The 17,265-nt window shown below is 39.7% G+C and overlaps 1 protein-coding gene across 1 annotated transcript in view; it reads right to left on the reverse strand.

The window, feature by feature from the left end:
• Window positions 1-17,265, reverse strand: part of fbxl17 (F-box and leucine-rich repeat protein 17) — a 762,124-nt gene that overhangs the window by 459,243 nt on the left and 285,616 nt on the right. Inside the window, exon 8 of the mRNA XM_034170559.1 lies at window positions 5,091-5,222. Within this exon, the coding sequence (XP_034026450.1) occupies window positions 5,091-5,222 (132 nt within the window). The remainder of the gene's footprint in view (window positions 1-5,090; window positions 5,223-17,265) is intronic.

Here is a 17,265-nt window from a genome sequence, read left to right on the forward strand (position 1 = left end):
ACCCCAACTGTCAAAACGACCCCCTATGAGCAAGCACTTGGCGACAGTGGGAAGGAAAAACTCCCTTTTAACAGGAAGAAACCTCCAGCAGAACCAGGCTCAGGGAGGGGCAGTCTTCTGCTGGGACTGGTTGGGGCTGAGGGGAGAGAATCAGGAAAAAGACATGCTGTGGAAGGGAGCAGAGATCAATCACTAATGATTAGATGCAGAGTGGTGCATACAGAGCAAAGAGAAAGAAACACTCAATGCATCATGGGAACTCCCCAGCAGTCTAAGTGTATAGCAGCATAACTAAGGGATGGTTCAGGGTCACCCGATCCAGCCCTAACTATAAGCTTTAGCAAAAAGGAAAGTTTTAAGCCTAATCTTAAAAGTAGAGAGGGTGTCTGTCTCCCTGATCTGAATTGGGAGCTGGTTCCACAGGAGAGGAGCCTGAAAGCTGAAGGCTCTGCCTCCCATTCTACTCTTAAAAACCCTAGGAACTACAAGTAAGCCTGCAGTCTAATATGTGCATTGAAGGACATATCCTGATCAAAAACGACTCCAAGATTTCTCACAGTATTACTAGAGGTCAGGGTAATGCCATCCAGAGTAAGGATCTGGTTAGACACCATGTTTCTAAGATTTGTGGGGCCAAGTACAATAACTTCAGTTTTATCTGAATTTAAAAGCAGGAAATTAGAGGTCATCCATGTCTTTATGTCTGTAAGACATTCCTGCAGTTAAAATAATTGGTATGTGTCCTCTGACTTAATGGATAGATAAAGCTGGGTATCATCTGCGTAACAATGAAAATTTAAGCAATGCCGTCTAATAATACTGCCTAAGGGAAGCATGTATAAAGTGAATAAAATTGGTCCTAGCACAGAACCTTGTGGAACTCCATAATTAACCTTAGTCTGTGATGAAGACTCCCCATTTACATGAACAAATTGTAATCTATTAGATAAATATGATTCAAACCACCGCAGCGCAGTGCCTTTAATACCTATGGCATGCTCTAATCTCTGTAATAAAATTTTATGGTCAACAGTATCAAAAGCAGCACTGAGGTCTAACAGGACAAGAACAGAGATGAGTCCACTGTCTGAGGCCATAAGATCATCATTTGTAACCTTCACTAATGCTGTTTTTGTACTATGATGAATTCTGAAACCTGACTGAAACTCTTCAAATAGACCAGTCCTCTGCAGATGATCAGTTAGCTGTTTTACAACTACCCTTTCAAGAATTTTTGAGAGAAAAGGAAGGTTGGAGATTGGCCTATAATTAGCTAAGATAGCTGGATCAAGTGATGGCTTTTTAAGTAATGATTTAATTACTGCCACCTTAAAAGCCTGTGATACATAGCCAACTAATAAAGATAGATTGATCATATTTAAGATCGAAGCATTAATTAATGGTAGGGCTTCCTTGAGCAGCCTGGTAGGAATGGGGTCTAATAGACATGTTGATGGTTTGGAGGAAGTGACTAATGAAAATAACTCAGACAGAACAATCGGGGAGAAAGAGTCTAACCAAATACCAGCATTACTGAAAGCAGCCAAAGATAACGATATGTCTTTGGGATGGTTATGAGTAATTTTTTCTCTAATAGTTAAAATTTTATTAGCAAAGAAAGTCATGAAGTCATTACTAGTTAAAGTTAAAGGAATACTCGGCTCAATAGAGCTCTGACTCTTTGTCAGCCTGGCTACAGTGCTGAAAAGAAACCTGGGGTTGTTCTTATTTTCTTCAATTAGTGATGAGTAGTAAGATGTCCTAGCTTTACGGAGGGCTTTTTTATAGAGCAACAGACTCTTTTTCCAGGCTAAGTGAAGATCTTCTAAATTAGTGAGACGCCATTTCCTTTCCAACTTACGAGTTATCTGCTTTAAGCTGCGAGTTTGTGAGTTATACCACGGAGTCAGGCACTTCTGATTTAAGGCTCTCTTTTTCAGAGGAGCTACAGCATTCAAAGTTGTGCTCAATGAGGATGTAAAACTATTGACGAGATAATCTATCTCACAGAGTTTAGGTAGCTACTCTGCACTGTGTTGGTATATGGCATTGGAGAACATAAAGAAGGAATCATATCCTTAAACCTAGTTACAGCGCTTTCCGAAAGACTTGTACTGTAACGAAACTTATTGCCCACTGCTGGGTAGTCCATTAAAGTAAATGTAAATGTTATTAAGAAATGATCAGACAGAAGGGGCTTTTCAGGGAATACTGTTAAGTCTTCAATTTCCATACCATAAGTCAAAACAAATCTAAAGTATGATTAAAGTGGTGGGTGGACTCGTTTACATTTTGAGCAAAGCCAATTGAGTCTAATAATAGATTAAATGCAGTGTTGAGGCTGTCATTCTCAGCATCTATGTGGATGTTAAAATCGTCCACTATAATTATCTTATCTGAGCTAAGCACTAAGTCAAACAAAAGGTCTGAAAATTCACAGAGAAACTCACAGTAACGACCAGGTGGACTATAGATAACAACAAATAAAACTGGTTTTTGGGACTTCCAATTTGGATGGACAAGACTAAGAGTTAAGCTTTCAAATGAATTAAAGCTCTGTCTGGGTTTTTGATTAATTAATAAGCTGGAGTGGAAGATTGCTGCTAATCCCCCCCCTCAGCCCGTGCTACGAGCATTCTGACAGTTAATGTGACTCGGGGGGTGTTGACTCATTTAAACTAACATATTCTCCGCTGTAACCAGGTTTCTGTAAGGCAGAATAAATCAATATTTGATCATATATTATATCATTTACTAACAGGGACTTAGAAGAGAGAGACCTATTGTTTAATAGACCACATTAACTGTTTTAGTCTGTGGTGCAGTTGAAGGTGCTATATTTTTTCTTTTTGAATTTTTATGCTTAATAGATTTTTGCTGGTTATTGGTGGTCTGGGAGCAGGCACCGTATCTACGGGATGGGGTATTGGTGGGATGGGCAGGGGGAGAGAAGCTGCAGAGAGGTGTGTAGACTACAACTCTGCTTCCTGTTCCCAACCCTGGATAGTCACGGTTTGGAGGGTTTAAGAAATTGGCCAGATTTCTATGAAATGAGAGCTGCTCCATCCAAGGTGGGATGGATGCCGTCTCTCCTAACAAGACCAGGTTTTCTATGAAGCCCACCTCATTTTTTGGACACCACTCAGACAGCCAGCAATTCAAGGAGAAAATGCAGCTAAACAATGTCACTCCCGGTCCGATTGGGAGGGCCCAGAGAAAATACAGAGTCCGACATTGTTTTGCAAAGTTACACACCGATTCAATGTTCATTTAGTGACCCTCCGATTGGCGTAACCGGGTGTCATTACTGCCGACGTGAATTACAATCTTACCGAATTTACACTTAGCCTTAGCCAGCAGTTTCAAATTTCCTTCAATGTCGCCTGCTCTGGCCCCCGGAAGACAATTGACTATGGTTGCTGGTGTCGCTAACTTCACATTTCTCAAAACAGAATCGCCAATAACCAGAGTTTGTTCCTCGGCGGGTGTGTCGCAGAGTGGGGAAAAACGGTTATAAATGTGAACGGGTTGGTGGCGTACAGGGGGCTTTAGGGGGCGTTTAGGACTACGCTTCCTCCTCACAGTCACCCATTCGGCCTGCTTTCCCGGCTGCTCGGGATCTGCTGGAGGACAGCTAATGGCGGCTAAGCTACCTTGGTCTGCACCGACTACAGGAGCCTGGCTAGCTGTAGGATTTTCCAAGGTGCTGAGCCGAGTCTCCAATTCGCCCAGCCTGGCCTCCAAAGCTACGAATAAGCTACACTTATTACAAGTACAATTACTGCTAAAGGAGGCCGAGGAATAACTAAACATTTCACACCCAGAGCAGAGAAGTGAAGAGAGACAGGAGAAGCCGCCATGCTAAACCGGCTAAGAGCTAGTAGCTGCGCTAAGCTAGCGGATTCCTAAAAACACACAAAGTGAATCATGTGTAAATAATTTAGAGGTGATTCAGCAGAGGGAGTGCTTTAGTTAAGACACGTGAAGATTACACTGTGAAACAAATCGTTATCTAGGTATCTAGATCTATCTAACTACGCAGATTAAACAGCTAACAGATACAGCAAAACACCGCTGTGCTCTGGAACAGGAAGTGATACAATACCGCAGTGAGAACCAACCACCAGTAGAGGTCGAGACAACATCCAACCAAGAAAATATGACCAGACTGACAGGTAAGAAAGTTTTTATCAGCGTTTTTATGTCACGTCATCCTCAGAACGAGCATTTAGGCACATTTGGGTGGAAAAAAATGTTAGTAATTGAGCATCGCAGATCAGCTCTTTTTAATGAGGACATGCACAAAGTGACACAGAGTTTTAAAGAAAAAAAGTAAAAATGTCTCTGTAAAACCATAGCTCTGAGCATCACCGCACTTTGAAAGACATCTGTTCTTTAACTCGGAGCTGAGCTGATGGCTGCGGACGTGGCTCTGTGCAGCAGCTCGCTGAAAGTGAACAGTTCAGTCCTCCCCTGCATCTCATAGGAACATCTGTTTTAAAGCTGCGATCAACCGACAATACAAAAATAATAGGAACGCACAATGACTCGGAGTAGTAACTTTAATCTGATTACTGATTTGGAAAGGTAGATTACTCATTGAAATAGATGTAGATTACTCGTTAATAAAAAAAGCGGTCAGATTAGAGTAACGCGTTATCAGCATCACTGGTGTTGGAAGAGCACAGCACGGAGAACCGCTCCACACACATTACCATAATAAAGCAGCAAAAACCTTCTGAAAAATATTAATCATTATTCAAGTTTTACTGAGTCGATCAACAAAATTTAAAAACTGGGTTAAAGGTTGACGTCTACACTTTCAACAAAGATTCAAACAATCAAAAAGCCCCACATACAAACAAATCAGACTTCACACTGATTTCAACACATTGCATAATAAATCTTGTACCTCTTCAGTATTGCCTGTTTCTCAGACTACATAGGCATTTACCCCATAGAGGGATGCATTTGATGCATATTTTACACACAGGAACCCAATAGCTGCATCTATTGCTAAACAAACACTAAATCCATTAAGACTTTGCATAGCACATTGGCCAATCCCAAATTAAACTTGATTTGACAAACCTGTCATTGATGCTCCAGTTGAGACAGAGGTTGAGGGAGCTTAGGTTGTGGCATTTTCTCACCACCTCCATCACAGTCTCATTATTCAGCTCCGAGATGTGTCGCAGGTCCAGGACAGTCAGGTTACGCAGCTACAAGTGATAACAGAAAGACGCAATTCATAAAAGACCTACTCAAGTTAAAAAATAGTTCTGCAACTATGCAGAGATGTTGACATGAACCTTGGCTAAAAACATTCAAACTCAACAAATTTCATGTTACAAAATAATCCATATAAATATGTTAAGTTACTGCAAATGTCTACATCCTTTACATATAAAGTTATTTACAGTTATGACAAAGTTTGAATTTTTATTCACTACAACAAAGGTTTGCATGCACCAAGTTGACTGGCTCTCATGACAAACTCGAGGAGAATAAGAAAATGTATTTAAATAATGTTAGCAGCCTTTCAATGATAAACTGGCATAATTAGGGGTTGAGTTGGGCACCGTAGGTTATATTTAAGGCCATGTCTGGAGAACCAGTGGCATATTGTGTTTCAGAGCTGGGGAGAAAAATTCTACAACCCCAATAACAAAAAGTTGGGATGTTGTGTGAAATGTAAATACAAACAGAATACAATGATTTGCAAATCCTTTTCAAGCTATATTCAATTGAATACACCACAAAGACAAGATATTTAATGTTCAACCTGATAAACTTTTTTGTTTTGTTTTTTGCAAATATTTGCTCATTTTGAAATGGACGCCTGCAACACATTTCAAAAAAGCTGGGACAGGGGCAACAAAAGACTGGGAAAGTTGATGAATGCTCAAAGAACACCTGTTTGGAACATTCCACAAGTGAACAAATTAATTGGAAACAGGTGAGTGTCATGATCCCCAAAAGGCTCAGCTGTTCACAGGCAAAGATGGGGCGAGGATCACCACTTTGTGAACAACTGTGTGAAAAAATAGTCAGACAGTTTAAGAACAATGTTTTTCAGTGTTCAATTGAAAGGAATTTAAGGATTCCATCATCTACAGTCCCAAGATAAATCAGAAGATTCAGAGAATCTGGGGAACTTTCTACACGTAAGCGCCAAGTCCAAAAACCAACACTGAATGCCCGTGAACCTCGATCCCTCAGATGGCACTGCATTAAAAACCGACATTGTGAAAGGATCTTACTGCGTGGGCTCAGGAACACTTCAGAAAGTCATTGTCAGTTAACACAGTTCATCACTACATCTACAAGTGCAAGTTAAAACTCTACCATCCAAAGCGAAAGCCATACATCAACAACATCCAGAAACGCCACCGCCTTCTCTGGGCCCGAACTCATTTGAAATGGAGAGACGCAAAGTGGAACAGTGTGCTGTGGTCTGATGAGTCCACATTTCAAATTGTTTTTGCAAATCATGGACAGCGTGTCCTCTGGGCAAAAGAGGAAAAAGACCATCCAGATTGTTACCAGTGCAAAGTTCAAAAGCCAGCATCTGTGATGGTATGAGGGTGTGTTAGTGCCCATCCATGGGCAACTTACACATCTGTGATGGCACCATCAATGCTGAAAGGTACATCCAAGCGATGTCTTTTTCAGGGATGTCTCTGCTTATTTCAGCAAGACAATGCCAAGCCACATTGTGCATGTGCTACAACAGCGTGGCTTCGTAGTAAAAGAGTGCGGGTACTAGACTGGCCTGCCTGCAGTCCAGACCTGTCACCCATTGAAAATGTGTGGCACATTATGAAGTCCAAAATATGACAACGGAGAGCTTGAACGGAACCCAGCTTTTTTGAAATGTGTTGCAGGTATCCATTTTAAAATGAGCAAATATTTGCACAAAAACAAAAAGTCTATCAGTTTGAACATTAAATATCTTCTCTTTGTGGTGTAAAGAGAGCTCGGAGTCGAGCCGCTGCTCCTCCACGTCGAAAGGAGTCAGTTGAGGTGGCTCGGGCATCTTTTCCGGATGCCTCCTGGACGCCTCGCTGGAGAGGTGTTCCGGGCACGTCCCCCTGGGAGGAGGCCCCGGGGAAGACCCAGGACACGCTGGAGGGACTACATCTCTCGGCTGGCTTGGGAACGCCTTGGGGTTCCCCCGGAGGAGCTAGGGGAGGTGTGTGTGGATCGGGAGGTCTGGGCGGCTTTGCTTGAGCTGCTGCCCCCGCGACCCGACTCCGGATAAAGCGGAAGAAAATGGATGGATGGATAGCTTCTCTTTGTGGTGTATTCAATTGAATATAGGTTGGAGAGGATTTGCAAATCATTGTATTCTGTTTTTATTTACATTTTACATAACTTCCCAACTTCACTGGAATTGGGGTTGTAAAAAATTAAACCAAGGCATCGAGATGAAACAGTTTGGATCTCCACATCACCTCTAAAGAGTCATGGTACCATAAGCATCTGTGCAATCAACTTTATAAAAATATAGAAAGCATCTTAGAACATACAGAGTTCAGATAAGTAAGGAAAAAGGTCGACATTACTACCGTGTAATTAATTAACCTTGTGCTACAACAGAACATCAGGATAACATTTAAGGAACCGATGAAAAGGTTGAAGGCATTGGAGACAAAAGTGAGATACTGTCCACCTTGAACTGAGGACTCAATCAAAATGAGCTTACAGGCTGTCAGATTTGGAGGAAGCCACTGATTCAAAAATCATCATTAAAAAAGTTAGGCAAACATCTACTGTTGATCACAGGACAAAAACCAGAGCATTTTCATTTAACATCTATAATAGATTTATGAATTCCTCTGTGTTAAACAGCCTTTCAGGTCATGGTGTTGGAGTGCTCCTCAGATGGTGGATGATTTTCATCAATTACTTAGCTGTGATCATCCTGTTGGTGGACATGTTTGTTCATTCCTGGGTGTTAATTTGGTCATCCTTCCTTGATAATGTAAAATCTGAATAGTGTCTTTTAGACATGAACTCCGGCTTGGGGAGATCCAAAATTTTGCTCTGCATGCCTTGGTTTAATTCTTTAGATTACCACCCAAGAAGGCACTGGCTCTTCTCTGCACAAATTACTCCTAATTATGCCAAATAATTATTCAGATGCTTTTAAAGGTAATTCCATCCAGATTTGGAATCTTTCATGCTGTTAAAGAGGCATTCATTTCTGTGTGTGTAAACTGTTGATCCACTGAAAATATGGCATCATGATTAAAAACTGAAATAAATCTACCACTGCTATGGGTGGTGCATAAGCCCCCCTTTTTAAGAATGGATAAACGTCCACCCAAATTTAAATTTCTTTTTTAAAGTTTATTCAATGCCCACCTAAAATAAATTATTCCATGGCCCCCAACACATTGTAAAAATAAAAAAATAATGACTTTTCACAATGTTTTTCTTTTATTCTGTTTTAATGTCTCTGTAAAGCACTTTGAGCCACCTTATTGTTGAATTGTGCTATGCAAATAAAATTGTCTTGCCTTCCATGTCAGACATGTGATAAATGGAATAAAGTGGATTAAAAAAATGTAACCTGTTGTAAATTACTGGATGCTATGGATGATTTTTTTTTTTTTTTTTAAATCAGGCCCAAGATTAAATAACTTCTATACACACTGAAAAAAAAATTGTATATGCACTGAATTTTCTAGTTATTTTGGAAGATCTGGATTACTATCCAGATCAGAGAACCAAATTATTTTTATTGAGGCTGTTGTAACACATATCAATTGTTTTACCCAGATATGTGCATTTGTTAGTTGCGCAAATGACCTAAAATGCTCTATGTTGTGTGATGTTAAATAAAGCAGTAATTACTGATCTGCTTGCAGCAACAACGAAAACTCCCAATTTATATTTCAGACTGATTTCATACCCACCCCAGCGCTCCACCACCCCCCCCAAAAAAGGAAAAGAAAAATCACTTCAATCAATATTGCACTAATCCTATTATCAGACAGAGACACAACCACCTCCTGAATGCAAATTAACACTTTACAAGACAGATAAATGCTGCCAAAATGCTGTTTGTATTCTGTGAGTGCATTTTTTGGTGCGGCGGGTTACAAGTCAATAGGACCATTCAGTTTCATCTTCCTTTCACCTTCGACTTTCAATAATCCTTTTTATCCAATCTGAAATCATTAGTTAAAAGTTTTCTGATTAATTCTCCTGTCAAAATTTCTACTTCCTCACACATTTACCCGCATACTGATGTATTTAAATGCAGTTACTCACATACTAACACATTATTTCTGATCAAAAGCACAGGTGTATTTTGTCTGGTACACCCTGTAAATTCTTCAAAAGTGTGTACATGCATTCGGGATGCAAGATAATAAAAGGATGATATTCTCACCATCCACCAGGAAGACAGGGTGGCAAATGTCATGGCAGAGTTTAAGGAGAAAACAAGCTTACAGTTGGCGTGAAGATCACTGCGCGCTATTGTCGGCTCCATAGGCACGACATATACTTGACAGCACAAAGACACGTGGGGAAATGGATGAGGACACAGGCTCGTTGTGTGAAGTAAGCACACATGTAAACACTCCTTTCTGTTTCCACATACTGAGACTCAGAATACAAACTGTGATGCTGCACTGCACTTAAAGCCAAAAAAAAAAAAAAGACTAGAAAACAAACCAAGGTAGTCAAAATCCTTTACCCACATCTAGCTGATACATATGTCCTCATCTTCTTTTAGCCTGTAGCTTCTTTTTTTTGTTGTTATCATTCCATAAAAAAAGAATCTCTTCCTCATGATAAAAGACCAGTGGTGGGCACAGCTAACCAAAAAGTTAGTCAGCTAACTGAAAAGCTATCTTTTATAAAGCTAAACAATAAACCACCCAAAAATTTATCGGAAGCTACAGCTAACCGATAACCGATAACGTTCAGTGTAGTCTCCGGTACACTTGCAACTACTAACAAGCAGATTTTGAGTTTTAACATCACCATCGCTTCTTTTAGCATCAAAGGCGACCACAGACCCAAAGAATGAGTCAGCACTTCTGTCTCTGTGCGCCCTGCTCACTGCTGGAAGCTCCTGTTTACTACATAGCTTGTAGCAGTGAAGCGTTTGAGAGGAGCAGCAAAGCTCAACTCTCTACTCAATAGCAGTGTCACCATGAGGCAGAGGTCTTGGAAAACAAAGTAGTGCTGACTTATGGTTTGATTTATAAATAAAATTAATACGGATAGAATAACTCCATTAATGTCAATTCTGTCATTTGTACAAAGTTAAAATATAACACATATCTTTTAATTTTAAATAATGTACTAATTCTGAAGTTTTGTAACAAACACAGACAGATGCCAAAGGGATTATGGGTAAATGAGCCTCCACTAACACTGATTGGTTGACTCATTCATTCTATGTAAAAAGCAACACGTTAATGTGACGTGACATGTGTGTTGGTATTTAAATGTGCTTTTGTAAAATATGCCATTTTAATTATATGCTTTTTAAAAAAGCAATTTGTAAAAGCCATAACTAAGTCAAGTTGTGATTTGACAACCGTCTGATGTAACCGGGGTCAAAATGCATAGAACACTGCCATCTACTGTCACCCAGATGGTCAGACCCTTACTTACCCCTAATCCTTTGCGTACAGGTTTTTTTTTTTTTTTAGCACCAGAGAGAAAACAGAATCCACGACGACAATTGTAAATGAACATTATACAACCAAAATGTATATTTTTTCCTTTAGCTGCAGCAAGAGGCTGCAACAACTATCAGGCGCGCAAAGAATTATAATTTATGGGATATCACAATACTTAGGGCGAATACTGCCATGAACACTACTGGCCAGTAGATGGCAGTAGAGACCATAGAGCAAACAGGAAAATATTGGAGAAGCAACCTGAGCTTCTTCTGACATTTAAACAAACACAATGACAAGTAACAACGTCTATAAACCCAGAGAATATATTCATGAGAGCTTTAGGCACAATATACAAAGAGTTGAATGCTGTTATCCCTGTAAAGCCTGAGCAGAGCATCTCAAATGCATCTCTACTGTCGTGAGTGTACCGGGATTACCCATAATGCACCTGCACACAGCAAATTTTAACCATAAGTTAAAAGTGTATGCCTCTGGATGACTTGTGTGACATTGCCGGTGAGTTAGTATGGTGTCAAGAGTTATTATCTTGTGACCAGTTCTTCTCTGACTGCAGAGAATAGAGCGGTTTCTCCTGAAACCAGCTCTCCTCTGTTTACAGAGAATAGACCGGTTTTTCTGCTACAAAACCATTAAACAGGTAAGTGCTAAAATCTTTGATATCAGACTTAGCAAAGGTTTTTAACTGTTATTGCTTTATTCACTTCACCTGCAAATACATATAAGCGACCTAAAAATTATCGGGCCAAAATTTATCGGAAGATAATTGGTCCGATAATGCTTTTCAAAGTTATCTGAAAAGCTAATCCAATAATGAAAACATTAGCTTCAATAATAAGCGGTTACCAGATTAGCGGAACTGTGCCCACCACTGTAAAAGACTTGCTGCAGGATGTGTGCAAAGTAAATATGAAAAACATTTTGATTGTACAATACATGCAACTTAGACATTCTAAGAAAATAAAAATGAAAGTCTATGTCAGCCACTTCCAAAAATATGAATGCCAGGGCTAAAAATCATCTGGGGCCCACCTGAATGAGTGGATGAATGAATGAACAAATTAATGAAGAAATAACGGCAGACATGAACACATTAGTAGACATGCACATGTGTTTACAACCAGTCAGATGTAAACACAAAACAAAATACACCCATCCTATGCCCTTGTGGCCAGTGTTTGATACAAATATTGACTTATTCATATTTTTGTGTATGCACGCAGATGTGCGCATGTAGTGGCACTATTAATTGCTGAAGCTGGGCGCAAGCTAAGAGACCATTACCACAAATAATAATGACAGGCGTTCATTCAGAAATTTCTGTTCCACAATAAATAAATTTGAAATGGATTTTAAAAGCCTCAAAAAAAAGAAAAAAAAAGAAAAGAAATCGGCACCATAATAATTCAACAATAGCCAATGGTGACTATCCCATTTATATTGATAACCAATGGGAAATCAGGGCAACAAGCTCCAGCTTTGATTGGCTTAAAGTGTATCTAGGTTGACTGAAGCTGAAAATTCAGCAAGCACCTGCATTTGTAACTTTGTTCATCCAGCCGTGAAAACCGACACAGCAAAATCAATTCATGGATTAGCAGATGCCTACCCAAATAAAAATACCCAAATCCCCAAAAATTTAAGTCTGAGAAAGAGAGCACAAGACAGACAGACAGATCTCTCAATAATTATACATTGTGCAGATTTGAGAGACCACAGTGCCGTTGTTTGTTTCCTCACAGTTGACATGTTATCAAAATCTAAATCACAGGTGACAGGTTTTAATGTGTTCAATCTCACTCATCATTTCTTCTCATAAAACAGTTTATTTACGTGGCCATGATTTTGTGATCCAAGAACAGACAAAGAGCAAATAAGAAATAAAGAAAATAAATGGAAAGAAACATACAAAAAAAAAAGAGAATTGTGTTCCATAAAGTTAGGAAGAAAAACCACAACGGCACAAAAGTCAAATGAGAATGACAGAAACACAGAGTGAAACAAAGAGAGGTGATGCAATAGAAACAAAGCAAGAGCATCGAGAGTGGGGGATGTCGTACAATCTGTATGTTGTTCTCTTCGTTGGCTGAGGTCTGCAACTCGGCAGAGTTTGTCCCGTCTCCTCTGAGTTGGATACTGCACCTGGATAATTATTTGTAGTGTTCATAAAAACACTGAAACCTCTGAAATCCAGCTGCTCTGAAGACAGAGTGATGGCCCACCCCCTAAACACACTTAGAGATGATAGGGCACAGGGCTTAAGTAAACATTCCAAACCACGAGCGCACGTGATCCCGTGTAAATCCTTCTTTAATTCACACCATTATTACAGCTATTCCAAGAATAGCAGTTGCCAATTAACAAGTGTGCAGATTTCAGTTTGAGAAAGGGTGGGGGGGGTGAAATCACATTTCTGACTTCACATTTTAATACCCTGTAAATTAATAAGGCATTCTTATAAAGCACTTTCCTCTGTGTTTCAAATGTAGTTTCATTTGCATAAGTTTAAGTCGGTCTAACTCAAGCCACAGAACAAAAGAGCCAAGTTTAGAACCACTTCATACAAAAATACTAAACAGCCACGAATATTAACGTGTCGTAAAAATCAACATAAATATAATGCACACAAAATCTTTCGGCAAAGATTACACACACACACACACACACACACACACACACACACACACACACACACACATACACATATATATATATATATATATCTTAGTTGGAGGTCACACACAAACCACTATGGTAAAAGAAGGAAATATAACTGGCTGTTAAAATGATATGCCCTCCTTCAGCCAAGCACATACATATAGTTGAGATTGATAATTGGAGCGGATGATTTGACAGTTTATTGCATTAGTGTGTGTCACCATCTGGCTCACTGTGTGCACACGTGTGCACAGAGTACCTGTGTAAGCTCTGCCAGACTGTAAAGCTGGAACTGACTGCTATTACTGCAGGTATTTACACAATGTCAAACATCATGATGCCAAGCAGGAAGCTGAGGTCCAATAGACCCCATGGAGAAGAAATGATGTCATGGTTTGAGTTGGCAGAAAAGCACCATGAGTTTGTGCCTGCTGATGACCATCAACCTGAGGGAGCCAGATGACAGGCAGCTATGTGATGTTTAAAAAGCATAGACAGAGGCAGCATTGTTTTACTCGTAAATGGTGCACATGTTGGCTCTGAAATATACGATCAGCATTTTCATTGCGGTACTTAATTTTTGAACTCTGCTGAATTTAGTGAGTGAGGCTAAATCAAAGAAAAATAAAGTGTGGGAAATGCATACTTTGCAGGTGTATATAAAAACCACCGTGGACAGAAATGGAGCATGTGGAGTTAAAAGGTTTATATTAGAAAGGTTGAAGAAGATTGGCACAAAATTCTCACAGCACCAAATGGCACAGGCAAGAGTTTAAACCTGATGAGAAGTGCAAAATCTGATAAAAGAAAGAAAGAAAAAAACAAGACTGTAATTTTTTATCAAGCTCACAAAATAATAATCAATCTCCAGTTGTCCCATACTACTGTAGTTGCTTCAGTGTATCATACTGTATATCAGTGGTATTTACTCTTTTGTGATGAAATACCTGAAGTAACAAATTGGTCATCCTCTGTATATTTAACTGACAAATATGATGTAATTTTTAAAAACAACAAAAGTCCAACCATCTCCTCTTGAAGATAGTGGAACAAAATTATTTTCCTTCATGCACATCTTGACATGGTGTGCTAACATTGTGTGATGTTTCACTGAAATACATAAAACAGTTTCAGAAGTGTTGCGATTGTGATGTCAATGTCATACAGTATTATGCATTAATTAAGAAAATTCAAATTATTTCGCTTTAAAGACATTAGACTAGAAATATTTTCATTCATATTAATGTTTATATAGTGTGTTTCTACTGAATGAAGTTGCTTCTCATGAATGGCTTATGTGATGTGTCAATTAAACACAAAAAGTTCAATTATTTCCCTATGATTATGTTGGACCAGATCTATTTTCCTTCCTGCACATATACATGTAGTGTGCTCCCCCATTGTGTGATGCTCCATTGAAATCAAGCAAATGCTTTTGGAGAAGTTGCACTTACGTACAAGACTCATGAACAAATACAGTGATTTCCATATATCCACCATTATTATTATTATTAATATTATTATTGTTATTATATTTAGGGGTATAACAAATAAGAAAGAGAAATGTGCTGGCAACAGTTTTTATTACAGATATCTTGGGTCTGCATAAAAGTACTTCATTAGTGCATAAAGGCATATAAAACATGGCAGATATGAGAGACAATCTGACACAGAGGAGGACATGGAAAGTTTTACAATCCAACCCAACACATCTTGCATACAAGGATACCTGACTTCCAAGAAAAGACTTGGCTGCAAACTATGCAAACCTGACTTGGCGTGACGTGAGTGCACAACTGTTTGTGTTTTCAGGAGGAAAAGCAAACACAAGCAGAATTTCTAAGAGGGTTGAAAATACTTTTTTGGAAAGCCAGAGTAGCAAAATCACTTCACTTTAAAAAGAGGGCTTGTTTTTTTTTTTCTTTACATCAACAATTTGACCTTAAGTCACATTATTACAAGGACACACGCACGGACACACACAATAATTCCACAAATTGTTTTAATAATGAAAAACCATGATGACATGTTTGTCAGCTGATCATATCTAAAACTATAAGCTTGAAATTCAGAGTAATGAGAACTAATACATACTGTTATTAAAAAAACATTTGTGAAAAATTTAAAGCTGTTAAACAATTTCTCAGTTACTCACTTGTTGAAAGCCATCAAAAGCCGCCTGAATTTTACAAATGGTTTTCAACACGGAGGTGTTTTTCCTGTCGCGGCGCACACAGATTTGCCGAGTCGTCACGGAAACGACTCGGCGAATTTGCGCGCACGTCTTTCATTAAAAAATGTCCTTAAACAGTGGAATGTCCGCATAAAGTCCTCATGCCGGCCTCTTCTGAATTTTCTCTGTTCTCTCACGACGTCCTGGGTGAATTAAGCCTTAAATTAGGATGTTTTCAGCTCGAAAAAAGGCCGACGACGGCGCCTGGAAGCGCTGCATGACGTCCCGCTCCATGGGAAGTCCTTACACCGACAGAAACACCCCATAATCTCTCATCAGCTGTTAAACTTTTCACCGAAAACCAGCTTAATTTCTCGAATAGTGTCCACTCGGATATTCCTCGCAGGTCCAGAAAAAATTTTGATAAAGCAACGCGTGCCGTCTCGAGCAGCGTGTGAAACAAAGGAATTCAGCCGAGAGGGCGGGACCACATCTCACTCAAGGCCTGCACACAGGGAAATGACGTCACCGACACGCGTGAAAAAACTCACGCATGCCCACGAGGGTTCAAGCATGATTGGTGTAATCGCACGTCATTCAAATCCATATAGTTAAAAAAAATATAAAAGGGTCGGTTTATTATCTAATAGACCTCGTACAGTGAGGAAAATAAGTATTTGAACACCCTGTGATTTTGCTAGTTCTCACACTTAGAAATCATGGAGGGGTCTGAAATTTTCATCTTAGGTGCATGTCCACTGTGAGAGAGATAATCTAAAATCCGGAAATCACAATGTATGATTTTTTTAATAATTTATTTGTATGCTACTGCTGCAAATAATTATTTGATCCCCTACCAACCAGCAAGAATTCTGGCTCATACAGACCTGTTAATTTTTCTTTAAGAAGCCCTCTTATTCTGCACTCTTTACCTGTATTAACTGCACCTGTTTGAACTTACCTGTATAAAAGACACCTGTTCACACACTTAATCAATCACACTCCAACCTGTCCACCATAGACAAGACCAAAGAGCTGTCTAAGGACACCAGGGACAAAACTGTAGATCTGCACAAGGCTGGGATGGACTACAGGACAACAGGCAAGCAGCTTGGTAGAAGACAACAACTGTTATGATTATTTATTAGAAAGTGGAAGAAACACAAGATGACTGTCAATCTCCCTCAGTCTGGGATTCCATGCAAGATCTCACTTTGTGGGGTAAGGATGATTCTGAGAAAGCTCAGAACTACACAGGAGGGCCTGGTCAATGACCTGAAGAGAGCTGGGACCACAGTCACAAAGATTACATTAGTAACACATGATGCTGTCATGGTTTAAAATCCTGCAGGGCAGCAAGGTCCACCTGCTCAAGCCAGCACATGTCCAGGCCCGTTTGAAGTTCACCAGTGACCATTTGGATGATCCAGAGGAGGCATGGGAGAAGGTCATGAGGTCAGATGAGACCAAAATAGAGCTTTTTGGAATCAACTCCACTTACCATGTTTAGAGGATGAGAACAACCCTAAGAAAACCATCCCAACTGTGAAGCATGGGGGTGGAAACATCATACTCTTGGGGTGCTCTTCTGCAAAGGGGACAGGACGACTGCACCGTATTGAAGGGAGGATGGATGGGGTCATGTACTGCAAGATTTTGGTGAACAACCTCCTTCCCTCTAAGAGCATTGAAGATGGGTCATGGCTGGGTCTTCCAGCATGACAATGACCCCAAATACAAACCCAGGGCAACTAAGGAGGGGTT

Source organism: Thalassophryne amazonica, chromosome 5 (assembly GCF_902500255.1).
Source record: "Thalassophryne amazonica chromosome 5, fThaAma1.1, whole genome shotgun sequence".
Lineage (NCBI taxonomy): Eukaryota > Metazoa > Chordata > Actinopteri > Batrachoidiformes > Batrachoididae > Thalassophryne > Thalassophryne amazonica.